Source organism: Sander vitreus, chromosome 9 (genome assembly GCF_031162955.1).
Source record: "Sander vitreus isolate 19-12246 chromosome 9, sanVit1, whole genome shotgun sequence".
NCBI lineage: Eukaryota > Metazoa > Chordata > Actinopteri > Perciformes > Percidae > Sander > Sander vitreus.
In genome coordinates, this window is record NC_135863.1 from 692,045 (window position 1) to 719,731 (window position 27,687).

At 42.5% G+C, this 27,687-nt stretch overlaps 1 protein-coding gene across 3 annotated transcripts in view; it reads left to right on the forward strand.

Annotated features, from left to right (window-relative positions):
- Window positions 1-4,933: 4,933 nt before the first annotated feature.
- The window catches only part of pde4dip (phosphodiesterase 4D interacting protein), a 139,728-nt gene continuing 116,974 nt past the window's right edge, over window positions 4,934-27,687 (forward strand). The window contains exons 1-3 of one of the 3 annotated variants that reach the window (XM_078258284.1): window positions 4,934-5,530; window positions 9,112-9,164; window positions 13,774-13,841. In XM_078258284.1, the coding sequence (XP_078114410.1) occupies window positions 5,505-5,530; window positions 9,112-9,164; window positions 13,774-13,841 (147 nt within the window). In that variant the 5' untranslated portion in view covers window positions 4,934-5,504. The remainder of the gene's footprint in view (window positions 5,531-9,111; window positions 9,165-13,773; window positions 13,842-27,687) is intronic. The other 2 variants (XM_078258285.1, XM_078258286.1) reach the window with 2 other exon arrangements.

The following is a 27,687-nucleotide window of genomic DNA, read 5'->3' on the forward strand; positions in this document are numbered from 1 at the left end:
CTGGAATTCTCCTTTAACCTTTGGTGTTAACTGATCAGAGAGCTGCTTGGTTGGTACCCATGAGAGTGATCTCAGGACTTCTGTCTCTGGAAGAAAAATTCAAACATTTATGGCCTATTTTACTGGCAATGCAGTAATGATGATGCATTCTCTCTAACTTCTTCAATAAAGCATGATGTTTATTTTGTAAATTATGGTCCCCCCGGTTACACTCCCTTTGTAGAATTAATTTTCTTACTTCAAAGATAGGCTACCTAAGTAATAATAATCATTTAATATAAATCCCTGTAGTGAGACTGTGATCATTTGGCTAAAGATTCCTATTTCTTTCTACCTTGCTGACACAACCACTAAGCTTTATGCAAATTATTGCGTATTGACATCCCACATATGCAAATGAGCGTATGACGTCATCTAGCTACTTTTAGCGACTTTTGGAGCTGGTGCTAGCTACTTTCATTGGAAAAGAGTTGGCAACACTGAAAGCCGCAGTGCCTCTGCAAAACAGCCTCGGGAAGGAACTTGTTTTGGTGGAACATGTGTACGTTCAAAAGTTGTTTTAGTCGTGCAACAGAAAACTCAGATTGGACAGATAGTCTAGCTAGCTGTCTGGATTTACCCTGCAGAGATCTGAGGAGCAGGTAACCATAGTCCTCACAAATCCACCAGAGGTTAGAACGCCAACACAAAGAAAGAGGAAGATAACGAAAAGTGAAATCCGATGGAATTTCCGGCGGCACCGGAGCAATCCCTAAAGTGGTACGTCGTGGATATAGACTAACCTGAGAGAGACTCCCACACTGGAGTTTGTTGTTTTGCTTTGGTTGGTGTGTGTGTGTGTATGTGTGTGTGTGTGTGTGTGTGTGTGTGTGTGTGTGTGTGCGTGTGTGCGTGCGTGCATGTGGGTGTGAGCGTTTGGTATAGCACCTTGTCAACCAAAGCTAGCTAGCTAGCGCTAGCGTTAGCTGGGAACTTAAGGGAATGTCTGCTGTAGGGAGGAACGGTTAACTTTGAACGGTGTGTTTACAAACCGTAGAAGCCATACTCACGACATATTTTACCTTTAAGTTGAGCGTTACAGCATTTAGTCTGAAAGTAGGAGGTTTAAGTGATAGAGGTTTAGCGACCGCGGGCAGCTGATCTGGTGAGAGCTTAGAGCTGTAATTGGGCCGTAAAAGTTCAGCCCGACAAGGCCGGAGCCCGACAAGTACATTTTGATTGACAGCTTTTTAAAATCCCGAACCCGTTTACAGCCCAACATTATTCAAATGTGCGCACACACACAGCTCTTTTGCCTTTTGTCAAGAATGAAAAGAGAAAAAACTCATTTATCATTTTTTTACCATCATTTATTCATCACTAACGTAGGCTATTGGCTACTTGAAAGTTGGAACAAAGAAAAAAAAAATAGCCTCCGTTTCACCTCCTCAGCATCCATTTTCGCGCTAATCGAGATGCATCACCTGACAGCTCATTTACCGCGCAACCCGGAGCGGAAGCCCGAGCCTGAGCCCGTGTAAAATAATAGAAATTAAGGCAAAGATCTTCAGCTCTATGACAGCTGCCTCAACAGAGAAGGAAGTTAGTGAGGGAGGAAGGTGACAAGAGAAGTGTGGAGGAAAGGTGTGATCAGGATAATTACAGGGTGTAAGTTATTGTCAGCAGACTCCCCCTCTCCTCCCTCATTTCACGTCTGTCTCCTGACTGTTTTCCTTCTTCTCTTCCTGTAAGTCCCGCCCTCCTTCGCTCAGTCAGGGAGCTGACAGACGGCCTCACCTCAAACCAAAATAACAATCTTCCAACATCACTCATCTGGGTTGACTTTGTGATGAACCCAGAACATCAAGCTGTCACACCCCAACCTGACTGATTCTAAATCCAGAACAAACTGCACAGAAACATTGCAGAAATGATGCACACATTTGGAGATGTATTATGAGACAACCTATTGTCTCATCTGTATTATATGTGGATGCAATCCGTCTCAGACTAATTCTAGACACATCTCTGTATTAATACAAAATAATACAGATAGGAACAGACAGTTGCAAGTCATCTTGAAAGGCTCAGGTATCCAGATAATTAAGTTAATACAAATATTTGAAAAGCAGGTATAATGAAAGCCCATAGGAAAGCTGTGTGACACGTTCTTGTTTGTGTTGGACAACTCTTTATTAGAGCACTAATTCCCAACTTTTTGGCTTGTTGCCCTTTTAAAAAAAAGCACTTTCTACTCGCAAACGTTTGTCACAGGTTGCAAAAGTCTATGAGTTGCAAGCAGCTCAACCAAAAAGTGATTTTTCCTGTCTCAGTTTGTTTTGAATTTATTTACTTTTTAGAGTCCTGAAGAAGTAAAACTAGCAAGTTTCCTTTCTATTACGTTAAACATCATCATGGTCCTTTCCGTTTATCTCCCATAGCGTCTGAGACTATAAACTCAACGTACAAAAAGTTGAACACATAAAGATAAAAATCCAGGACTCTAAGTGAACGGAGCAGTAACTCACAGAGTAGAGGCTTGTTGTGTTGGCTGATTGCAAAAAGTGTTTGGCTCAGGTCCATCCTGTGATGTTCTGTCTCCTCCCGGCTCAGACCTGCATGCCTGTAGTCCTTCAGCCCCTCGGCGCTCCTGACTGAACCGGCTGCATGTGTGGAATGTGACGCAGGTATGTGAGGGAACATCTGCTGGCTGAAAGAGAGAGAAAGCAAAAAGATAAGGGAGGGAAAGAGAGTGCTGAATGTGGAATGTATTTTGCAAAAACTTTACTCCCCAGTGCTGCAGGTGTTCAGAAACATCCAGTTGTAGTTATAGTTAAAGGGCTGTACCGGCCGTTTGACACCTCTTACACAAATACTGTAGAGCACAGGTGTCAAACTCAAGGCCCACGGGCCAAATCTAGCCCCTCACAAATTTGAACGCGGCCCACATGCCAATTTAGGTTCACAATACATTTTGGTTCGCCCAGAAACCAAAAAGACAGTTTTTAATCTGCAATTACGTGACAATCAAAGCAGAATTGTGGCAGATTTTTGCAGAGTTGCATATTCAGGCTGTGAAACATGTTGCTGTGAGTCGGCTGTTTGGTAGCCTACTTTTAAAAATGTACCGTATTTTCCGGACTATAAGTCGCACTTTTTTTCATACTTTGGCTGGTCCTGCGACTTATAGTCAGGTGCGACTTATATATCAAAATATATATAATGTAACATGTTTTAAATGTTATTTCATGCTGAAAACATTACCGTCTACAGCCGGGAGAGGCGCTCTAGGCTTGTGACGACTATATGCTGCTCCTAAAGACAACTGAGAAAGAAAAGAAGCTGCAGGAGACTGCAGGTAGTAAAACACGCAGCCGGAAACGGTCATCGAGCAGCAGAACGAGAGTTTGGAGTGAGAGAGAAACTTGTGAGGGACTGGAGAAAAGGTTAGTCTTACTGCAATGAAGAAAACAAAGAAAGCTAGTCGCGCTGAAATCCAGAAGGCCAGAGCTGGAGGAAGGAGTCCACAGATGGGTGCTTGAACAACGTGCTGCTGGGAGAGGCTCGTCAACAGTGCAGTTACGTTACGTTAACATAGCGGACACCTACCGTATTCAGCCCCTTGTTCTGGGGGCTGTTGGGTAGTTTAATAACTGTTAATGTGTTACGTTAACATAGAGGACACCTACCGTATTCAGCCCCTTGTTCTGGGGGCTGTTGGGTAGTTTAATAACTGTTAATGTGTTACGTTAACATAGCGGACACCTACCGTATTCAGCCCCTTGTTCTGGGGGCTGTTGGGTAGTTTAATAACTTGCCTTTCCAGATTAAATGTCTGTTCTTGGTCTTGGATTTTGTGAAATAAATTTCTAAATAAATGTGACTTATAGTCCAGTGCGACATTTATATGTTTTTTTCCTCTTCATGACGCATTTTTTGACTGATGCGACTTATAGTCCAGAAAATACGGTAGTCAGAATGCTTTGTTTTGCTTGATTTGCTAAATTCTGTGATGGCTGAGGAACTTTTTTGCTGGGAGGACTTTTTTGGGGGCTCTATGTGGACCAAATTGCATGTGAGGCTGCAAGGCTACATGAGACTTACACAATCCAAAGAGCTTCTTTATGTGAAAATCAAAAAGAGATCATATATTTCCATCCAATTAGACTTTGTATGTGAGTGTTAAGCTGCTTTTAATGAAACTCAACACTTTCTGTATATGTTTCACAATCAAAGCTTTCCAGGCGATTGAAGGCATCATGTACCCTGAAAGGCTGGAGGTGTTTTAATTTCCAACTGATTCAGCAGTCCCAATTAAAATGGGAGCCGGTCAGACTCCAGGATCACCCTGATAGTTTGTCTGTTTCTCTGTTCAGATAAATAAGAGCTTATTCAAGTTCAAACTAAAAGTTATTTTTTTGTCCAGAACATGCACACACACACACACTCACACACACACACACACATGCAGACCACACCCTCCTGTTTGGAGAGGCACTGAGGAGGAATTTCCACGGACGTTGATCCAGACTCTGCCTCCACCGGCCTCAATATGCTGCTTGTCTGTTTGAATCAAGTCAACACAGCTGCACTGTTTGTCCGTCGAACTTCTGCTTTTGTAAGAGAGAGATAATAGACATAGTTAATGTGGTTTTAGAAGAAAAGATCCTCAGATCTGTCACTGTGTGTGTGTGTGTGTGTGTGTGTGTGTGTGTGTGTGTGTGTGCGCGTGTGCGTGCAAGACCTGCAGGCAGAAACAGAGGTTGGTGTCTGGATTCTTGTTTTACCTGCTGGTCAAACATGCTCCAACATGTCTCACACACACACCTGCAGGGGGAGGAGGGGATGCATAAATACACACACACACACACACACACACACACACACACACACACACATATGAAAACACACACATATGGGTGCCCATCTTGTGCTCCACCCTGCTTTAAAAAAAATGCCAGAGGCAAATAGTGAATTGACATGTTAGTGACTGGTTTCCCAGCCATGGCAGGAAGACGTTGGGGTGGTTTGTATACAAGCTGACACACTCACACACACCTAGTGAAGCGTCTGTTTTGGAGCATGCTGAAACAGATCAGTCTTTCATGCTGAAGCAGCAGCGGTGTGTGTACCTTTGCTCCCCACTGGTGTTTACCTCCCCGCTCTGCTGCTGCTGCTCTCTGCCACGTCAAATGTCTGCCTGGGTGCTTGGCTCGCTCCTCTGGGAGCCTCGCTGGCCAAATAGCCTGACTGTGGTCACTCTTCTCTGGGTCTGAGGAGTCACAAACTACTGGCTGTAGCTGGAGGATTCCTACCAACTCACAGCTCTGCTTCTTTTGCCTGGCGTTTTGGCTGCGTCTGCTGGAGCTCTGCTTGCAGTTGAAGGATAAACGGATGTGTTCAGGTCAGTGGAGGCATACTGAAGTTAGACGGAGGGCTTCCACTCACCTGACGGTGGAGGAGATACTGGGAGAGCAGCTGTTGGGGCAGCTGGGAGTGTACTGGTGTATTTATGCAGTTGGAAAATGAGCGGATATCTTTATAGAGGAAGGTAAGGCTTCTTTGTGTGTGTGTGTGTGTGTGTGTGTGTGTGTGTGTGTGTGTGTGTGTGTGTGTGTGTGTGTGTGTGCTTGCATTCATTAATGTGAATAGAAAAGCCTCCCCTCTGCACTGAATGCAGATACATAAAGTAAAAAGTCTTGTTGCAATGAGAAGAGGACCTTTGTGCCAGAGTTACATAATGAGGTCTGGACTCCTACATGTGCTGTTCCTGGATGATGGGCAGCTATTGGCTGAGCTGGTTTCACTCGTTTCAAAGCAAACGGCTGACTTATCTTTGCTCACTAATATCATTTCAACCTCTTAAAGCCTGCCGGGACACTGAACCTCTAATTCATTCATATGTTTTGGTACTGAGAAATGTGTTTACATCTTTGACTTACAGTTCTCCCCCTTAATAGGTTTAGGGTTCATCTTATTCCACATTGTGATCGGGGTCAGCCCTATGTTCCCACATCTCTAAGATTTTTCTTAAAATGAGGCCCTATGTTAGGGTTAGGGTTACATTCCATCTGTAGTCCATTGCTACTGGATAATAGGTTGGGTGTAATTGGCTACCAAATTGGGAGAAAGGGGGATACAATCTGATACAAATTTATGAAAAAGTAAATGTGGGAACATAGAGCCTAATTTTGGAAAACAATCTTAGAAATGTGGGAACTGTGGGAACATAGGGCCTGATTTTGATACAAATCTTAGAAATGTGGGAACATAGGGCTGTGGGAACGTAGGCACGCTCCCGTCTGATCTACTGCCACCCCCAAAATGAATGTAATTACCAAAGAAACAAAAACCAACACACAACAACCAGTCACATTTACTCATACGACGACCACAAACACACAACAGAAACACAAATCACGCAATCCGTGATCTCGAGGCTTCCCCACAAAATCCAGCCAAGCTGCTGGGGCTTAACACACACGTCACCACACACACACACGGGCACAGCGGCCACTGACACTGCTCAAACCTTCAACACCAGCAGCAACAATCTAACGCAAGCAGCAATAGCTAGTAAAATCATTTGACTAAAATGCAGAAAAATCCATTAAACTTACCAAAGCTGCTCATCATTTGAAGAAAAAAGTACATCCTCCTTTCTTACATCAACTTTACATCTAAAACTCGAAACGAATGTGAACTAAAGTTACCGCTATGTGATGCTAGCTAGTTTTGCTTCAGTTGGCTAACTGGTCCGAAAAATGCCGACGTAGGTGGCTGGGCTAGCTAGAAGGCTCTGGCCTGTCAAAGAATACGCCCAACAGGGCAAACTCGAAATTTGATTGGCTAAAGAATATGACAATCCACAACTATTTGCTTGAACAGCAGAGGGATTTACACTGATGGCCTCAGAGTGGATTTTTGAAGGGAAATCTGATTGGATAAAAGCTGAAATGTATGAGATGCACTGGAAGCAGCACAACCGAGGGAGAGATTAGCAACAAAATGACGGTAATAGATGCTTGGGATCGGAACTTCTCTGATGTTATAATATAACTTTATTACTTTTACCCAGGAAACATACACTGAACAAAATTATAAATGCAACACTTTTGTTTTTGCCCACATTTTTCATGAGCTGAACTCAAAGATCTAAGACTTTTTCTATGTACACAAAAGGCCTATTTCTCTCAAATATTGTTCACAAATCTGTCCAAATCTGTGTTAGTGAGCCGAGATGATCCATCCACCTCACAGGTGTGGCGTATCAAGATGCTGATTAGACAGCATGATTATTGCACAGGTGTTCCTTAGGCTGGCCACAGTAAAAGGCCACTCTAAAATGTTCAGTTTCACTGTATTGAGGGGGTCCAGGGGGTCCGAAAACCAGTCAATATATGGTTCAGTATGTGTTCGTTTCTCAGGAGTGTTTTAATCCAAACCACGATCTTTTTCCTAAACTTAACTAGTCGTTTTGGTGTCTAAAGTTAACTGTCATCGCCAGAGCTGTTTTCCTTCTAGCCTCAACCTTAGTTAACAGGGAGCAGATTTGCAGAGGTCTGATGACAAGTAGCCACACATAAGAGAACACACACAAATGTTTATCTCACGCAACGACTCGAGCCAGCTGATCAGAGATCTGTTGCTGTGCTGTCGCACAGCAGCTGTTGGAGGCTTCACTCAGCTTCTATTGTCACACATTTCCTCACATCTCCCCCAGCTGTCGCCGCCAAGTGTTCAGGCCAGCATGGAGGTCTTGTAGCAACGACTACACACACACACAGCTACATGGTCAACATGTTGTTAAATCCACTCCCTGAAAGCCTTGATTCCTGTTATTCAGAGACGATGAGTGGAGCCTAATTACATTCTCACCCCGACGTGAAGCTTCTTCGTCTTTCTGATCTTCACTTTTAGTTAAACATCTTTACACCGCGGCAGGATCTGCTGCTTTGACTTAATCTGGCTCATTGATTATTCATTAAAAGGCCCTGAGGACGTGCTAATGGGGAGAAACACCAGCTCACGCTGCTCTGATCCTAAAAACATCGTCCTTATCGACCAACTTTAAAGCCACGTGGAGACGGTGAATCTCTAAAGCCAGAGATCTTTTAAAAGTTAAGAAAAACCACAAACCTTCACGTTGCTAACCAATGAAGTATGTTGGTTACACTCGTGTTTCTAAAACATCTACAAACACACTCACTAATCATTAGTGCATGTCTAGATTATTATATGTATAAATGCATGAATGAATGTACATCTAAATCAATAAATCATTTACTCACACTTTCTTCACTTGTTAACAAAGTCTGGGCAAGTTTTTATTTTTATTTTTTAGATTTCTTTATTTAAAAGGGACAACGCACATTAATCAACATGAGTACAGAGTCCAACATGTAAATGTGCCAGATTTAGCCATACAGGCTAATTATCATCTGTAGTCCCTTGCAGGTCGATGGCTTAAAAACAATAGATAACACTACACCAATACAACAAATACACATAAAACAAGAAAGACATAAAGGCATAGACAGTTATAATGACACAACCACTATTCCAGATCATGACTACTGGCAGGTTGATGGCATGAGAAAAACATAACACAAGTATCATACACAGTAGACACAGGTGAAAGTGCATAGACACATATTAAAAACGCATTAACAACACGTTAAGCACACACAGACACACTACTGTAGCGATAAAGACAAACACATTAGGGTTTCCTGGATTCTTCCACTCCGTGTCTTTGTTTACTGTTTTTCTCAGCTGGTGAGTGATGTCTGTGTGACTTAAAGCATGCGCTGCTGACTCAGTTTCCACTCCACCGCCACCAGTGTGTGAGTGTGCCTACCGTCTCTGACATATCAGTGGGAAGCTCTGCTCATCAAGGGACTATTTCTGACCCTCTGTGCTTTTTCAGACTTTTTCAGAGTGTGACATGTGAAGCAGACTGGACTCCAGCAGGCAGGTTATACCTGTAGGCTGTCGGTGGGAGGATAGTTCATTACCATAAATGTGGGAAACGGGTTTGAGTGCAGTGTGTGTGGCTGCTGGGGTGGGGGGGTAGACACATGGGACAGTGTTGAGTCTGAGGGAAGTGCTGATAGCTGTCTCTTGTTTCAGGCACTGTGGTGCAGAGAAACGAGCCAGGCCGAAGAGCGTCGGACCTATGATGGGTGAGTAAATATGCTGAATGTATTTGACCCTTGTGTCAAATATGACCCGTTTTTCAACAGTTTTTTATATCAGAAAAATTGTTTTTCATTTCAACCAAATGGCCCAAAAAATAACGTGGATGCATTGATATACGTTTTATGGAACCCATACAACATTCTTCCATTCTTCCATTACATTTTGGGCATTTTATTCATAACTTCTGTTCTGTTTTAAAGCCTAACTCTTGCCAAAATGCAACCTAGGGTGTTTTTGTGAGTCAAACTTTCATTTAAAAGCATAATTAGGACGGAAGCGCCACTTTTAAGATGGACCGTATTCTGGTTTTTCGGTCAAATGGCCTTTTGAATGGGAGTGCTAGGGGAGCTACTATGATAGCATCAAAATAGCTATTTTTATCGACTATAGGAATAATCTGTAGTTGCAGCCCAACTCTGCTCAATGCCTGACTTTAATCTCATGTCTAATCAATGTGTTCTTTGTCTCATTTGTACCTAGAAGATTTTACTGGTAGATTTTTCCAGGGAAAAAAACAGTATAAACAGCTCATTACAGTTTTATTACCCTCTGCCTGATACAGGCTGCAGTATTGACTAATTAGCTGTTTGCAGGAGCGACACTGTGTGTCCACTATGAGTATCTATGAATGAGTGTGTCTCTAACAACCACCGCCCCCTCCTTTAATAGGTGTGTGTGTTCTCATACTTCACAATTTCCTAAGATGTGTCCCCAAAAGAACTGTGAAATTTGTAGAATTATAGTACAAAAAAAAAGTACTCTGTGAGTACTCATTTATTTGCAGGTTTAAGAATGAACCATGAAATGATAATGTTGTTATTATTGCAGTAGTTACAAAGTTGTTTTGGCGTTTTAGTCTGGATCAATGACATTTACCGGATAATCGCCAGAATATCCGGCGCCGACAGAAGTGCATTTCCCCAAAAATGTCGAACTTTTACTTTTCCCTTTTGGTTCGGGGAACAACAACAAAAAACTTCGAGCTAGCGAGCTACACTCTCAGAACTTTTGAAGAAAATGTGGATGGTGCAACAAGGCAGGTCTGCTTGGTTCTTTCGGGGAATGATTGTAAAGATTTACAAAGAATATGTTTAGGTCATTTCCTCTCTAACTGGGACGTCTTGGGACTGATTGGTGGGGTTGATGTGGACGATGTACACACAGAGATACGTGCAGTTAATTTAAATAGCTCACGTCACTGTATTGTGTCAACAGTTAACTTCATTTAATATTGGATGTGGCGTTTTCTTTTGCGGGGTGCAAATGTTCCACCAAAACAAGTTCCTTCCTGAGACTGTTTAGCAGAGCCACCGTCGCTGCTTCCAGAGCTTAGCGCCGCCCAAGACGATTGTGATTGGTTTAAAGAAATGCAAACAACCCAGAGCATTTTTCTCTCTCATCCCAGAATGCATCTGTGGTGTAGCCAGTTCTATGGACGTAGGTTTTGTTTCAACAATGGGAGGGAGCACATTGAAACTGGGGGATCTGGGGGTCCTCCCACATACAATTTTCACTTAATTTACGGCATTGTGGGAAATTTTTATTTTTTTCTGCATCAATTCATGCTGGAAATGTCTTTTTTTCATAAAGGAAATTATTATTATTAAGTATTCTCCTTTATTGTTAAATGTTAATTGTTACCTTTTTTGGGCTTGTCTTTCATATTTTTTTGTGGGGGATAAATCTACCTCATTGGGGGGGACATATCCCCTGCATCCCCCCCGAAATCTACTATCTACTATCTACTATGGCCAGCTCTATCTCCACAGCGCTGGAGATAGAGCTGGCAATACAAGACTATGTGCAGTAGATAGTAAATGACCTAAACATATTCTTTGTAAATCTTTACAATCATTCCCGAAAGAACCAAGCAGACCTGCCTTGTTGCACCATCCAAATCTTCTTCAAAACTTGCCATTTTCAGAGTGTAGCTTGCTAGCTTGTAGTTTGTTGTTGTTTCCCGAAGCGTACAGAGTGTGAGAACGGCAACACACAGAGAGCGGAAGGTGATGCACCCGATGTCAGGCTTTAGATATATAGATGGATAGAATCCTTCATTCATCCCCACAGGGGAATTCAGATGTCCAGCAGCTCGAAGAAGCAACCACAATTCCACACTGAAACCTCAATAAAACCACAAATAGCCGTAACATAATTGTAAAAAAACATATTGTACAAATATATTGTGATGCATTCTTCAGGAGTTGTTAAAGAGTCTTATAGCAGCGGGGACAAAGGATCCTGGAAATGTACTTCCTTTGATCCAGACTAGGACAAAAGGAGCACATTATGTAAATAAGGGTCCTCACAATTACACTAACACAACATTTTTATGTGTGTGTGTGTTTGCATGGTTGTACCAGTGCGTTATTCATATCAGTTTTGTGTAATATTTTGTACCACGGCCCGCTCCAGGCCTCCATCAACAATACCTTCCAGCTTTTTAATAATATTTAATGTGCCCACAATTTTTAAGGAACCGTCAGAAATCAGTGCTCTGCCAAAGCCGTCTTGATTATAATGCCCCCCCCCGGGATCTGGCACCCCACCCCATTGGCCCCGCTGTTAAAGGAATAAAACACAAACTATTGCACAAATCCCTCCTGTGTGGAGGTTTCTGGGAACGCTCATGGCCTTTTAGAGACGCTAGGTTTGGCTTTGAGACGTCTACCTCTGGAAGTGTTTCAGCTGGACTGTGTGTGTGTGTGTGTGTGTGTGTGTGTGTGTGTGTGTGTGTGTGTGTGTGTGTGTGTGTGTGTGTGTGTGTGTGTGTGTGTGTGTGTGTGTGTGTGTGTGTGTGTGTGTGTGTGTGTGTGTGTGGACATGGCCCATATATCCAGGTTTAATAGGGTTTTAATGAGGCGAGGGTTGATCAGGACGTCTCAGAGAAGCTGCTGTGTTTACATTTCAGCTCTGCTCCGTTTGACTGATGGTCCTCAGCCACACTTGAAGTATTTCAAATGTATGTACAGTCAGGATTTATGGTGCATTTGACATATGAAATGCATTTATGAGCATTATAATACAGCCTTCTGACCAGCGGTCTATAATGTTTTTTTTAGGCCAACGACCCCTTTGCTTGAAAAAGAGACAGAGCAGGGACCCCCTACTACAGTATAACAAATGAGTAGCATATTAAACTGGCCAGATGAATGAAAATAGATGTATGGATAATGGTATTCATATATCAAGTTTTAATGTGAAACATACATGTGGAAGGCACAGTAAATCATTAAGCTTAACTGTATCTGTGGAGGCCTACACTAATGGCTACCTTACTTAGAAAGTTTATCATCAATGTTGTGTTAATTAAATGTTTTATTTTTGTACGAATAGGCCAATTCATCTTTGCTAATAATATGTTGATTTCATGTTAATGTATATTTAACTCTGAGGACCCCTCAGGCGTTTACCTGTTTACCCTGTTGAAGATCTCTGTTCTAGGCAGACCTGTTCTGTGTGTGCTTTTCTGAAAACACGGCTGAAAAAAACAACTGTTGACAAAAAAATCTCTACTCAAGGTTGACTTAAGGTCTAGAGCTTTCAACCGAATCACACAGCCTTCATCCACAAAGGCAGTCTTGAATTGTTTGTCAAGGGTTAGGTTTGGGTTAGGGTTTGGGTAAGGGTTTAGGGTTAGGGGTTAGGGTTTAGGGTTTAGGATTAGGGGTTAGGGTTAGGGGTTAGGGGTTAGGGTTTGGGTTATTGTTTAGGGTTTACTCGCAAGAATGGAGTAAGTCCTAAAAGTGCTCAGAATAATGGAAACCTCGATATCCACAGTTCCATGACAGCTATGCATCGATGAACAGCGGCTGCTGAATTAACTGCCAAAATATCAACATATCTGTAATCTGTTGCATAGGTATAGTCAGGATTTATTGTGCATTTTACATAATGAAATGCATTTAATATCATTTAACACAGCCTTCTAGACAAACCCGTTCTGCGTGTGCTTTTCTAAAAATGAGGCTGATCTTCCAATGAAGAAAAAAAATCTCTACTCAAGGTTGTCTTAAGGTCTAGAGCTTTCAACCGAAACACATAGTCTTCATTCGCAAAGGCAGTTTAGAATGATCTGTCAAACTCACTAAATGAAGCCCTTAAAGTGCTCAGAATTACACAAAAACGTTGATATCTACAAGTAACCAGTAACATAGCTCAAACACGGCGTTCGTAATGACTGGTCATGACTGTTTTTGAGGATGGTGACGATGATAAACATGAACGCTACTGTCTTTATAATCTATCTTTTTAATAAACTGTCTGTACACTTAGAAAGTTCTCAATGCTTCAGTTTGCATGTAGGGACCCTCATTATGCTACCGTTGAAGTGTGGTGCTACTTTGAGCCTTGTTAGTGGTATAAAATAGCGATTTACCATCTGCCCAGAAAGGTAGCATTAGCAGCTAGCCACCTGTTTGCGGTAGCTTGTTTAAAGCTAGAGACACATTCGATTAGCATGAAAACATGTCCCACAGAAAGTTTGACTCGGTACACATATGTTATTAACCCCTACATTCATTTTTCGCTGGAATTGTCCTTTAAAGGATATGTTAGATTTGTATTTACATCTTTCTTTTTCTATCTGTGCAGATTTCTCGTGTGATGAGACGAATAAAGGCCCACTGGTACAGATGCACAGCCTCAGAGAGTTTGAACAGGTAGGAACATGTGCTCTTACACAACCCGTGTTCTCACATGGTGCATGCTTTCTGATGAAGTTTAAGAGTTTGATGCTGGCTAAATTCTTCCAGCAACATAAACTGAAAGTGTTGCTGGGCAATGAGGCTCCAGTAGTGTTAGTGTGGCGCTGCCCAGGCTTGTCTCTGCTCTGTGGTAATCACTACGTAGGTGTGTTTGGGAAGATGATGTGGCAGCTGGAACTCTGCTTGAGTCAAATACTTTCCTTCTCTCCACAGTTCTTCTGTCTCTTCTACATGCTGATTGTTTGAATTGCAGCTGCAAGCAGTCAGGTGTTTTTACACGTTTCACACCATTTACCACAAATCATTCTTTAAATTATCACTGCTCAGTTTTCTAAAGAATGCTGCAGCGTTTGTAGATGCTCTAATGTGAGTTTCCCACCTTAGATACAGCCTAGATGTCCTTTTATTTCAGGCTTGAAACCAGCTTTTGTAACCTCATTCATTATGGAAATCATGCCTGAGCTTTGTTTGATGCCGGTTATTTTCTTGTTGCATGGTTACAGATTCCTTTGAAAGTCTTCACTAACAGCACACACATACCCAGTGAGGAGAGATTCTTGCACTGAGCGACTGAAAACGTCTCACAAACTCACAAGTTGGCACATTTCAAGCACTGTGGCTATCTTACAAAAGAAAGTCTTAAGCCCCTGACACACCAAACCAACGGCCGACCGTTGGCAGAAAAGGCAGTCGGACTGATCAGTCGGCTCCCCAAGGTCCAAAAAGTGCATCAGAACACACCGAAACGACACCGACTTGAGCATACATTCTGCGCATGTGCGAGATGTAATACGTCTCCATAACAGCAGGCGTTAATCTGTATTGTCGCCCAAAAAATGCACTGCAGCTGATTGGACGAACGCGTCACGTGGGTCTGGCTGCTCCCGGATTTTACAGGCATAATGGCGTCTCGTTCAGAATACGAGCTCATATTTTACGAAGATAGTTCACCGGAACGCGTTTCTAAAAACATTTTAAGCGAGAAATAGGCCGTGCAGTTGCTGAATCTGTCTTCATTTCAGATCGACAAAGGTCAGTTTAAAAGATTTTCGTCATATTTTGAGAGGCTTAGTCACGCTCATCCCGCTCGTCATTTCCGGGTTAGCATTCCACCAATCGGATTGGTCATTGAGTCCGACTGCCCGCCCTCCGACCCAGCAAGTCAGGTCGGCCAAACTGAAGGCCGACAGCTCCTCCGACGGACGATGGCACGGAACACACCGAACAGACTTGAGTCACTGACCTCGCCAGACTGTCCGACGGCCGATTATTGGGTTGGTGTGTCAGGGGCATTACACTGCCAGCCTCACAGCGCACTAATAACCCCTAAATCCTGGTTGGCCATCTCACAACTGAAACTCTGCATGAGTCAAAGATTTCCTTTCCCTCCACAGTTCTTCTGTCTCTTATACATACTGTAATACTGTTTCTCCCATTATGTACGCACTGACATGGATAATAAGGATGTTGCAATTCAAGGTTTTTCTTCGTTTGTCCCTGGCCCTGATACAGATCATTAAATATCAAGTATCTGCTAACACTGAATCCCTATCTGATATCCATATTTCCCACATACAGTAATACAGCTGCACAGTGCACAGGTCTATATTCAAAGCCTTGAAACCCTTAAATTGTGCTTTTCCAACATATTTTTCTGATTCTGGTTTTCAACTGCACTAAAAGATTGTGATTTTTTTTAGTGCTTCTGTTACTTACCGGATGGCATTTATGACCCACGATCACGTTACAGTCGTGGACAGAAACTGAAAGAGATGTCAATGAGTACATCTGTGTTGTGTTATTGGACAGATTCACCCCTCTGGTCATCCGGCCGCTCTACATTATGGCAATGATTGGACCATTACGTGTTTTTTCTAACAGCCTTCAACTTTAAAAGACCAGAAAAAAGAGCAGACTTAAGCATTTCTCTGCAGTTGATTTGTCTTAAGGCAGTTACATACCAACCAGACGGCCGACCGTTGGCAGAAAAGGCAGTTGGACTGATTAGTCTCCCTGAGTTGGTCAAAAAAGTGCCTCGGAACAAACCAAAGCGACGAGACGTAATACGTCTCCATAACAGCAGGCGGTGCTAATCTGTATTGTTGCCCAAAAAATGAAAACCGGCAGCTGATTGGACGAACGCGTCACGTGGGTCTGGCTGTTGCTTCTCTAAACCATACGGCGATATGTGTCGTTTGCTCCTCCCCTCTAATACGACCCACAGGAGCGTTTAAAAAAATAATGCCCCTAGCATTGGCAGAAATAGTACCTCCTATCTAAATCAGAGAACGTTGAATGCATTTTTGAACGTAATTGTCACGGTTGTGAACACATCTTTAACGTTGTGAAATGGTCGCAGTTTGGTTATGTTTAGGCACAAAACTAATTGGTTACTGTATGCTAAGAAAAAGATTGTGGTTTGGGTAAAAATCACAAGTTACAGAAGTTACTACAAGTTCTGAAGATTACGCACGTGACACTGAATGTAGTCTCGCATTACCAGACCTTCCTCCAGAGCGCTGAGGAGGAAGGTCTGTTGAGTCCACACAGCATTCTGGGATGGGAGAAAAACGTGCTCTGGTTTATTGGCATTTCTTTAAACCAATCCCAATCATCGTGGGCGGTGCTAAGCGCCGGACTGAGCCACGGTGCCTCTGCTAAATAGTCTCAGGAAGGAGCTTGTTTTGGTGGAACATGTGATTGGACAGATAGTCTAGCTAGCTGTCTGGATTTACCCTGCAGAGATCTGAGGAGCAGTTAACCGTAGTTCTCACAAATCCACCGGAGGTTAGAACGCCAACACAAAGAAAGAGGAACTTACTTCCTGCTTTGCTCCCGTCATAACTACTACGGCCACTAGAGGGCGCTGTCACTATAAACGTGAATAAAGGTCGTAATTGCTGCTTGTACAAACAACTTATGGGAGTGTTTTCCAGGGGAGGACAGTCTCCAATTCGTTTCAGACAAAGACAGAATCAAACATCAAAAGGTGATATATGAATCCATGAATGAAACATTTGCAGATATATTTTCAGAAGTTGGAATCAAGCATTGTGTGTGAAAAGCCACACAGCTAAATAATGTCTTCTTGGTTCTGAACTGAGAAGATGAGAGGCGTAGTTTGGCTCTGGTTCTGTGCCAGAGTAATGGATTCTGGGAGCTTTGCCAGGTGCATTATGGGTCTGAAATAACTGTGGAGGTGCTTGCTGCAATTACCCAGTTCACTTTTTCGTGAAGGACAGAGCTGTAGGAGGAGGGGAGGGGGTTGCTTGTAGTAATGCTAGATTGATGTGGAGAGTTTGGGTTGTATTGGGGAAAAGGTCAAATGACATGAAATCCGAAACTCCAGCAGGATGAGATCAAATCCGCTCGTTCCTGTGGAACAAACTGTCTGATCGATTCTGAGACACAGAAAGCCGCAGCATAAAAAAAAAACAGACTGTGTTGTTTTTTACCTAAAAGCCTTTTTGACTTTTTAAACAGGTGGTAATTTATAGAATCAAGAGGAAACATTTTAAAGGCTTTGCACCGCACCTCATTTTACTTCACTTCAACTCTTTCTGGGCAAACTTTGGCACGAAATATTAACAGATTTCGTTACAACTACACGTCTAATCAGTTCTTACTGACCAAAACCTGATCCAGGATCCAAAGTTGGGCCGGTTTTAAATTACATTCAGTCTAATCTGGACCAACAGGGAATACCAGTGGTGGAAAGTAACTAAATACATTTACTCAATAACTTTAGTTAAGTACAATTTCAACCCTTGTGTTGTCTTCCCACCCAACCCATTCTCACTCCGAACTCATTGGGCAGTGGCTGTCAGCGTCAGACACAACGCAGAAATCCCCTTCAGCGTGTGTGTAGAACGCACCGGGCATAGCAGCAGCTACGCGGCGCTTGAAGATGACGTAGTATTAAGACAGTAACGTCGGTAGAGAGTAGTATGAAAGCCCGAAATTCCGCGTAGGGAGGTTGGTTGGGGTGGTGGATGGGTCAAACAACACAGGACTTTAACCTGTGTGTCACGTTTATGTAAATTAGATACAAATATATAGATATGTGCCTATATGAGTGTCTATTACTACAGGTGTAGAGGCTATAAACAGGCCATGTATGACTATGGTAATACAGAATAAATAACTATACAGCATGTACAGTGGTGCAAATTGTAAGTATTTGAGGGCTTATACAATATGTACAGATATTATACAATATGTACAGTAGTGCAAGAGGAATGACTTGCATGCATGCATAGCATAATCAGGACTGATTCACCCTCCTGTTGTCCTCGGTTCAAATTTGACCCATTTTCAAAAAGATTCTATATCAGAAATTTGGGTTTCTTTCAACCTAATTGTCAAAGAAAATAAGGTGGATGGTTCCGTTCAACGCTCTTCACAAGTAAAATAAATGATCAGTTTACTACTTTCATTTAATTTGGGTGTTTTATTCAATTAAATAGCATTTGGGGGGGAAAATGTCAAAAGAACGTTGAAAAAACTGACAAGAATTGTCGGTAAAAAACCTTCATAAACACCGGAAAAAAACGACAAAAACGTAAAAAGAAATCGCTGAAAGAAACCCGACAAAAACATCAGAAAAAGGGTCAAAAACGTCGGAAAAATTCGACAAAATCATCGGAAAAAGTGTCAAAAACGTCGGGAAAAACTTCAAAAACAAAAGTGACCAAAAAAGGCAAAAGCGAGTGTGTCAAAAGATGGTTCGGTAGACGGGAAGACAACACAAGTGTTAAGGGTAACAATCTACTTTTACTCAAGTGGAATTTTGAACGCAAGGCTTTTAATTGAGTGTTTTGTACACTGTGGTATTTATACTTTTACTTAAACAAAGGATCTGAGTTCTTTTTCTACCTCTAGTGTATACTCACCAAGACTCCTCTGTCAAATACGTGCAGAAGAAGACGCAGTTGCATTTTTAAGGAGTTACAAGCCAAACCGTTTGGAAACCAGTGTGTTAAAGCTCAGTGTTCTTTTGTGATAAAGCGCTAAGGTTGTAAATATGGGAGATAATTAAGACCTTGGCTTGAAGACACACTGTAGAAATATATGACCTTTGAATCATAATGTTCTGACCCGTCAGACAAAAATAGGTCAGACGCATAAATTAGGACGTAGATTGTGCCCAAGGATGGATGTTCTAAACTGTGTATATAAAGCTGAAAGCACGTTTCCTTCTGCAGCATTGAGACATAACAGAAATCATTTTGAAAAAGATGGCAGAGCTGCAGAGGAGGAATGATTTACTCCCACATGTGGAAACCTGCTGTTGATTCAAATCAGCCAGTGTCGTGTGACATATGCAACTGTGCTGGCTTTACGTTTGTTTAATGTTTCATTATAGAGAGCGGTGAAGTCCCTCCTCTTTCCAGTGGACCCCCGTGGGACCTTATTTCGTAAAACAATATGTACAGTAGTGATTCCGTTTGAATTGAGCCATTCATTTACTCGACTTGTTCTAGTTCTATGTCTAAGTGACTGATGGGAACAACAATCTTTGACATTGGTCCAGTATTAAGCGAGATCGCTGCAGTCGGCAGCGGAGAAACAAGCTACAATGTAAGTTAATAGGGTGATTGTCCAGCTTGTATTTACCTTCACAAAAGTACTTGTTTTGCCACTGATTATTATTCTTAGTGTCTGACAACATTATGGAAAGGATTTCTAAGGAGGTCGACATTTCTCTTAAAGAGTAAGATCCTTTTTTTAAACATAAAAAGATTTCGTTCGCTAAACCTACCAGACTCCATGTATATAAACAGTAATTTTAGCATCGTAAAATCCACTTCATTCAAAGTTTACAGAAACAAAATAAAAGTATGAAAAGCCGTTTTTGGTCGTCTTTCCACTTTTCCAACCGTCACAACTCTAGTTTTGGTGGAAATAAACACATAGTTTACTGATTTACTGTGAAAATATTTTACTTTATACACGCTAAAAGTATTGCTTTTTTCAATAGAGTCTGGTGGGTATGGCGCTAGCGACTTCAGAGCTGTTTCTCGTTAAACAGAACGGTCTCAAAGAGGATGTAAAGGTCTATCTCTGACGGGATCCTTTCCATAATGTTGTCAGGAACTTAGAATATTAATCTGAGTCTGTCAGCGGCAAAACGAGCACTTTTGTGAAGGTAAATACAAGCTGGACAATGTCCCCCATTAACTTACATAGTAGCTTGTTTCTCCGCTGCCGACTGCAGCGATCTCGCTTACTACTGGACCAATGTCAGAGATTGTTGTTCCCATCAGTCACTTAGACACAAACACAGGAAAATAGGTTCCAGGTAGTTATCCTTTAATGTAGAAACTATTGGGCTCTACATTAATGCTGCCATCAGTCTGTAACTGGCCCCAGCCGGGCCCTCGTCGAACAAAAGGCACTTGCCACCGGGCTAAACATCTTTTCTGGGGGAAACCCTGGACCAGAGACTTTCTTTACTTGCAAAGTTATCTTTTAAAATTGACGGACATCATGTGTTCATGGCTCAATTCAAACAGGATCAGATCATTGAAAGGAGGAAGAAATATGACTATAAAAGTCATACAAAAAACAGGCACTCGAGGTCGGTTACAAAAAGTGATAAAAGGCCTTTAATTAACAGGGCAAGACATTAAAAACACACCAACGTGTATCGGCATGAGCATTCCTCAGGGTCTACTGCTGGATCAGATAATTATTTGTCTCTCCCAGTTCACTGCCGGACATATTTTATATTATGAAATAAGGTCCCATGGTGGTCCATTGTAAAGGGAGGGACTTCGCCTCTCTATACGACAGCTTTATGTGGGTAAATTGCATCTTGAACTGGTATAAAAGCTTGAAGGATAAAGCTTTGTATTTCATAAAGAAGAGATATTTCCCCTGCGGCTGTACGAGCAGAGGCAGAAAGCCGAACTCTTGGCTGGTTGGTTCAAGGCTACATTTTAGTGCGCGGGCGCCTTTCCTTTTGAAGTTTTCCCTCTGACTCCCACTGAAGGATGAAGGGATGAGTCATGCTATATATGCAGACATACAGCGCAGACAGCAGACTGGGAGGCAACCTAAACACCGGCTTTGTATGCAGGGATGAGGGGCAAATGGACTCGGATTGCTGATGTTGTATGCTGAATTGCAGCTGCAAGCAGCCGAGTATTTTTATGTTTCACACCATTTACCGCAAATGAGTCTTTAAATTATCACTGCTCAGTTTTCTAAAGAATGCTGCAGCGTTTGTAGATGCTCTAATGCAGGGGTGTCGAACTCAATTTCACTATAGGGGCCACACTGGAAAATGAGAATCTCATCAAGGGCCAGACATGCTTTTATTTCACCAAAAAAAATGAAACATTTTTGACTGTATTGGTCTTATATAGCCTTCTCACATGCAATCTGGTACACATAGAAGCCCCAAAAATTGTCCTCCCAGCAATGTCAGAGTCATAGTAAGAGAAACAAAGTGTCTCCCCTGTTCTTTCTGACCACGGTAAGACATCTGTAGCAGGAAAAGTTAACCCTCTCCTTGATTTCATGTTGTTTATGGAGAAGGGGGGGAAATGCAACGCTACCAAGCCACGGCTGAGCGTCGCCGAGATGTGGTCACAGCGTAGGGTCGGTGTCTGCACATTCGCCACGGCGTCGATTTAACGCAGAAGCATATATCGCGCCGTATGTACGAATGGTGCAGCCTGCAATGGCACAGGATTTCTTTCAAACTCGCTCCTTGGAACTTTTTTTCTCTCTCCCTCTTTTAGATGAACTCTGAAAGCTGCAGTGGCAATTGTTCATTTGAGTTTTGACAGCATTTTGTGTGCAATTTCACGAGAGGCTTCTAGCTTTTGATTGTCTGTGGTTGTGATTGTCTGACTGTGATGAGGATGTAATGTCTCAAACATATCTAAACCTGTATCGTGCTACAATGTGTGTCATGAAACACAAGATGAGGCACCCAGATTCCCCAGGCAACACAAATCCAGCAAAAAAAACAAAAATGATGTTGTTCGCTGACGAAAACATATTCAGAAACAGAAAGAGCTGGCAAGAAACAAAAGAAACAAAACTTGAGATTTTCAGGCCAGAGTTCAGAATGTGATTGATCTGATTTACAACAGCGGGGAGTGGATTATTTACAGTTCAGACTCTCAAACTATAACAAACGGAAACAACTGATTCTCGAAAATCGAGCGGAGACATAACAGTCAGGGTGCTGTCAGGAAACGTTCCACCTTCTGATGGAGCAGGGACTAAAGTTTGTTGACCTTTCTTTGCCACCGTAGTTTTAACATTGAGGTTTTCTGACAGTGGTAGCGTGTGTCGGTCTTCTCATTTTAATAGAGCGGTCTGGATTATTGAATCCAGGTTGTGTATGTGTGTCTGTGTGTGTGTGTGTGTGTGTGTGTGTGTGTGTGTGTGTGTGTGTGTGTGTGTGTGTGTGTGTGTGTGTGTGTGTTGTCCTCTCTCCACATTTGCATCACTTTAGAGAATCAATCCTCGGAGGAAACCTGAACCTGCCAGAGCTGCGTTTGTAACTGTCAAACATCCACGTTTTGCAGCGCCGAGGTTTACCCCCCCTCCCCCCCAATCAAAATGCCCCTTTCTCAAATGGCCTTTATTAGTCTGCAGTAGAAATTGAAAGCACATGGCTTGCCTATGATTGCGAATTCAAACCGACCACAGAGACACTTAGATTGATAGAAGAAGGGGCCGGATTGCATATAATTCTGGCCATTAAAACCTCAGGACAAATTAGGGTTGTTAATCTGTTATTCTGCCCTCGGGCTCAGCATTCACTTCTGAAAAAGCCACATATGCTATCAAAGGCCTGTCAGAGTTGGGTTACCATTACCAGAGTGGCGGTAATGGACCGTGTGCGCGGTATCATTCATATAGAGACCAAAACGCAGAGAGAACTCCCGATGCTGCAACTGACATCAAAGTGAGCATGGGATTAAAACGGCACGTCTTTTAATTCCCAAGATCTCCAAGGGGTCTTTTATTTCCTCCTCGCTTCTTGTGCTCTCCTAGTTCTTGTTGTGGCATTTGAAAATAGGTCAGACACTGTGTGTGTGTGTTTGTGTTTGTGTGTGTGTGTGTGTGTGTGTGTGTGTGTGGGCTTGTTTAACTATATTCATGGGGTCCAAAAACTGGGAGTCCAGTATGCTTGTGGGGTCCTGACAGCTTTGTGGGGCCAAACTGCTGGACCCCACAAGTTTAAAGGTCTGTTTGAGGGTTAAGACCTGGTTTTAGGATTAGGGTTAGAATGAGGTTCTGGTTAGGGTGAGGGTAAGGGTTAAGGTTAGGCATTTAGTTGTGATGGTTAAGGTTAGGGTAAGGGGCTAGGGAATGTATTATGTCAATGACGGGTCCCCACAAAGATAGTGCCACAAACCTGCGTGTGTGTGTGTGTGTGTGTGTGTGTGTGTGTGTGTGTGTGTGTGTGTGTGTGTGTGTGTGTGTGTGTGTGTGTGTGTGTGTGTGTGTGTGTGTGTGTCTTCACCCCTCAAGCCATTGGCTCTGAATCACTTCTTTATGTAGTCGACATCTCCAGCTCTGCACGGGAAACCCTGAACCAAGGGTTGTGGATAAACCAACATATTCTCACTGCTATGGCGTCAAAAAGTGACACTTGGTCAGGTGCCTTTGGCATTAACTACTGACATAAAAAGTTTCTTTTAGCCTCATTTAAAAAAAAATCCTCTTTTCTCAACGTAACAGCCAATTTAAGAACACTGTTCTCAACCAGTCCCTTGTTGTAATAATAATGACTTACTACAATAATACGTTGTATCTCCATGTCCTATAGGATGAATGTTTTCTGACCTGAGGCCTCTATCAGCAGGACGTTTAGGGTAAAGTCAAGGTTTGGGTTAAAAGAAGTTGTCATGGTTCGGGCAGTTTCGTTGCCATAGTTACAATAATAACTGGCGGTGTGGGCAGATGCTTGGGCGTGGTTGTTAGAACATTTGAGGCAGATTTTCCAGCACAAATATGTATGGAGGGGAAAAGTGTGTTGCACAGCAGACAAAAACAATAATCATATCTCAACCTCAGCTCGCCCTTCCACACTGCAACTTCCCACTGGATTTAAGCACAACATAACACAGCACTCTGCCTTTAATCCTGCGTTTTAGTCCGCCTTCATAATGTGAAGGAAACCTTTTTAAAGGACAGTTCCGGCGCAAAATGAACCTAAGGGTAATAACACATGTGTACCGAGTCTGTGACGTTTTCATGCTAATCTAATGTGTCTCTAGCTTGAAGCAAGCTAACACAAACCGGTGATTAGCTTCTAACGCTAGCTTTTGGGGCAGAGGGTAAATATCTACTTTATACCACTAACAAGGCTAAAAATAGCACCACACTTCCACGGTAGCATAATGAGGGTCCCTACATGTAAACCGAAGCGTTGAGAACTTTGTAAGTGTACAGACAGTTTGCTAAAAAGATAGATTATAAAGACAGTAGCGTTCATGTATACATGCAGGCGCTATCTTGGGAAAACAGCCATGACCAGTTGAATGACGAACTCCGTGCAACCAGTAACCAGTAACGTAGCTCAAACAAGGCGTTCGTCAGAGAACGGTCGACTCGGTACACATTTGTTATTCACCCCTAGGTTCATTTTGCGCCGGAAATGTCCTTCAACCAAAATACCTTTATGTCAGAATATATGTGAATATTTTTAAAGGTGCATCAGGTGACTTTTGCACAAAGATATGAGGAAGTCTATGAAGAATGCCTGGGGATGAGGATGATTAGGCATTCATGGTTTATTTCATTGAGCTGGAACAGTCAGCTAAGATCCAGGAACTTTAATTGAACTGTAGTGCGGGAAAGAAGAAACTGATTGCTGATTTTCAGGCTTTCAAAATAAGGTGAAACCTCCTCAACTTCTCCATGAGCTGAGGAAAACCCATATCAAATACGGATAAGTTGTTGCACTGCAGGTTATTGCTGGTTTCAATTCTTTCCGACGACACCGTGCTGTCATGTGATATCTGACACAAGGACCCTCCTGAATGTCTGTGCTCGTGCACATACCAAAGATTTTAGAGCAAATGTGATTAGAAAAAACAATTGTCGCTATCAGCAACTGGCCATTGAGAAGTTTTCTCTGTGTGTGTGTGTGTTGTGTGTGTGTGTGTGTGTGTGCGCACGCGCGTGTGTGTTTGTGCGCGGGGTTAAAAATTGACTTTTTTCGTCCACCAGCCAAATGTCTAGTGAATGTTTAAATTTAAGCAGCCACTCAATAGATTACCATTGTTTTTTGGGCTGGTGAGTGAAGCAAATCTACAAGCCACTTGCATATTTTATGGATGGTGCTAATTTTGGACCCTGTGTGTGTGTGTGCGTGCGTGCGTGAGTGTGTGTGTGTGTGTGTGTGTGTGTGTGTGTGTGTGTGTGTCGGCAGGAGCAGATCTGCTGCCTGGCTGAGCTGAAAGCTGAGCTGCTGTGTATCGATCTGTCTGAGTGCTGCGGGGCTGAAAACTGACTCCTGTGCTGTCAGCGCGTCCATTAACGCTCATCAGCTCATCCACCGGATACACTACAAAAACAAAAACGCACACTCTGTCCACATCGTCATGTCGCAATCCCCCCAAAATCTGCGGCCGACGTACAGTATTTCAGTAAAGAAAGGAATAAGATGCATTCACACATTTACTTCTTTCAAAATTAAGTCACAAAAGTCTATCATATTTTGTGTTAATCCTTAAACATTTCCCACTAGCTTGCCTTTGTCAGAGCAGTACCTGAGGTTAGTTCGCCCTAAACAACCTTATGAAAGGAGGGAAGTAGCAGGAGGGAAGCTGCAGGGCTGGCGGGGAGTGCAACGTCAGGGATAAAGGTTAACAACAACAAGGTGTTTGATTATATAAGGTTATGTTATATTTTAGTATATGGATAATCAGTCAAACGTAACACAGGTATTTAGACCAGATATCTTCGCTGCCGGGCGAAAAACCTTGTTCATCCAAAACCTAAACCATTGTTTTTCAGAAAATGAAAAAAAAAGGCTAATTTGCAAACATTTTATTCAGCTATTTACCTCAGTCGAAGTCAAACGAAATCGCCTCGTCACTGGTTAAATATTTGGGAAACCCACAAGCAGACGTAAAAGGGTGACCAATGGCATTGATTTATTAAAGTGCTCATATTATGCTTTTTGGCTTTTTCCCTTTCCTTTATTGTGTTGTATAGCTTGTTTGTGCACATTATAGGTTTACAAAGTGAAAAAACCCAAAGTCCCCCCCAAAGGGACTTATCATCTCCAACAGAAAACACTGTTCACAAACTGCTCCAAACAGCTCTATTGTAGTCCAGCCTTTACTTCACTTTGTAACACGTTATAATGTTCACCTAGCTGCTAGCGTGGCACGCCCTCATACTCTGCTTCTGACTGGCTAGTAGTCCTTACCTAGCTACTGTCAGGGCACGCCCTCATACTCTGCTTCTGACTGGCTAGTAGTCCTTACCTAGCTACTGAGCATGTGCGACTCCCAACAAAGATGAAACAGAAGTGAGATGTCTCACTCTGTAGCTAAAACAGAGAGCTCGACACACAGGGTGAAAAGAGGAGCTGCAGCAATGTGCAGTACAACAAAAATATGGAGTTTTTTGAAAATGAAACCATGTAAACCTATTCTGATATAACCTCTAGATACAATTATGAACCTGAAAATGAGCATAATATGAGCACTTTAAAGAAAACTAAAAATGATGAGATATGGAGACACAAGGTTTCTGTCCCGACAGCAACCGTATAATTAATAAGCACCTTTTCCTTCATTTATCAGCTTAAAGTTTTATCAGCTGAAGTTGTTTTGCAGTGTAGGTCGGTCAGGGCGCAGACAGACAACCTGGCATCAATATCTTCTCTGAGTGGGAGATTTGAGAGCACCAGAGGAGGAAATTTGTATCGAACTTCAATATGAGTGAGCTGCTGTGGGTATGGATGGTGTTTCCTGAAATAAAGAGAACCGTCTGACAACGTCTGTTCTTACAAAGCTGCACGGCTTCTGTTTCCTGTTCCTGCTCTCCTCTCCTACAACACCTCTGATCCCAGAACAACGTCGGCATTGGTTTTTTTTGATACTTTATTAGGGCCTGAGCGCCGACAGTGGCGAAGGCCCCATTGGAACTGAAGGAATTATTATTATTCTTTTCCCGGCAAATTAATTGCCTTTTTGAGGGGCTTAACATACTCAAAAACTCACCAAAATTGGCGGTTGCATCAATTCTGGTGGACATTTACGTATTTTAAGTGTTTCGGGAATAGGCGCACAAAAATGGCTCGCTAGCGCCCCCTACAAACTTACAAAAATTGAGCCCCTGCAGTACGTTTAGTAACGTAGACTCACGAAACTTGGTACACATATGTAGCATGTCAAGATGTACAAAAAACATAATGGGAGCCATACCCTAAACCCAACAGGAAGTCTGCCATTTTGAATTGAAAGTTCCAAATGTGTGAGATTTTGGCCATTTCTACGTGTCGTACTTTAATGAACTCCTCCTAGAGATTTCATCCGATGGACTTCAAATTTGGTCTGTACCATCTCAACACCTTAAAGATGAAAAGTTATTAAAAGAAAAACTTTTCGTCAAACGGTGTGGGCGTGGCATGGCGGCCATTTTGAGTGTTTAGCGATAAACGAGAAAGTGGCTGTAACTACAGTGTACATTGTCATATCTGCTTGAAATTTCCGACAATCAAAAAGGGGGTCTACATGTGATACTGAGCCGCCCCCGATACTTTAACCACGCCCACTTACTCAGGCCACGCCCCCTTTCATAAGATTTAAACCAT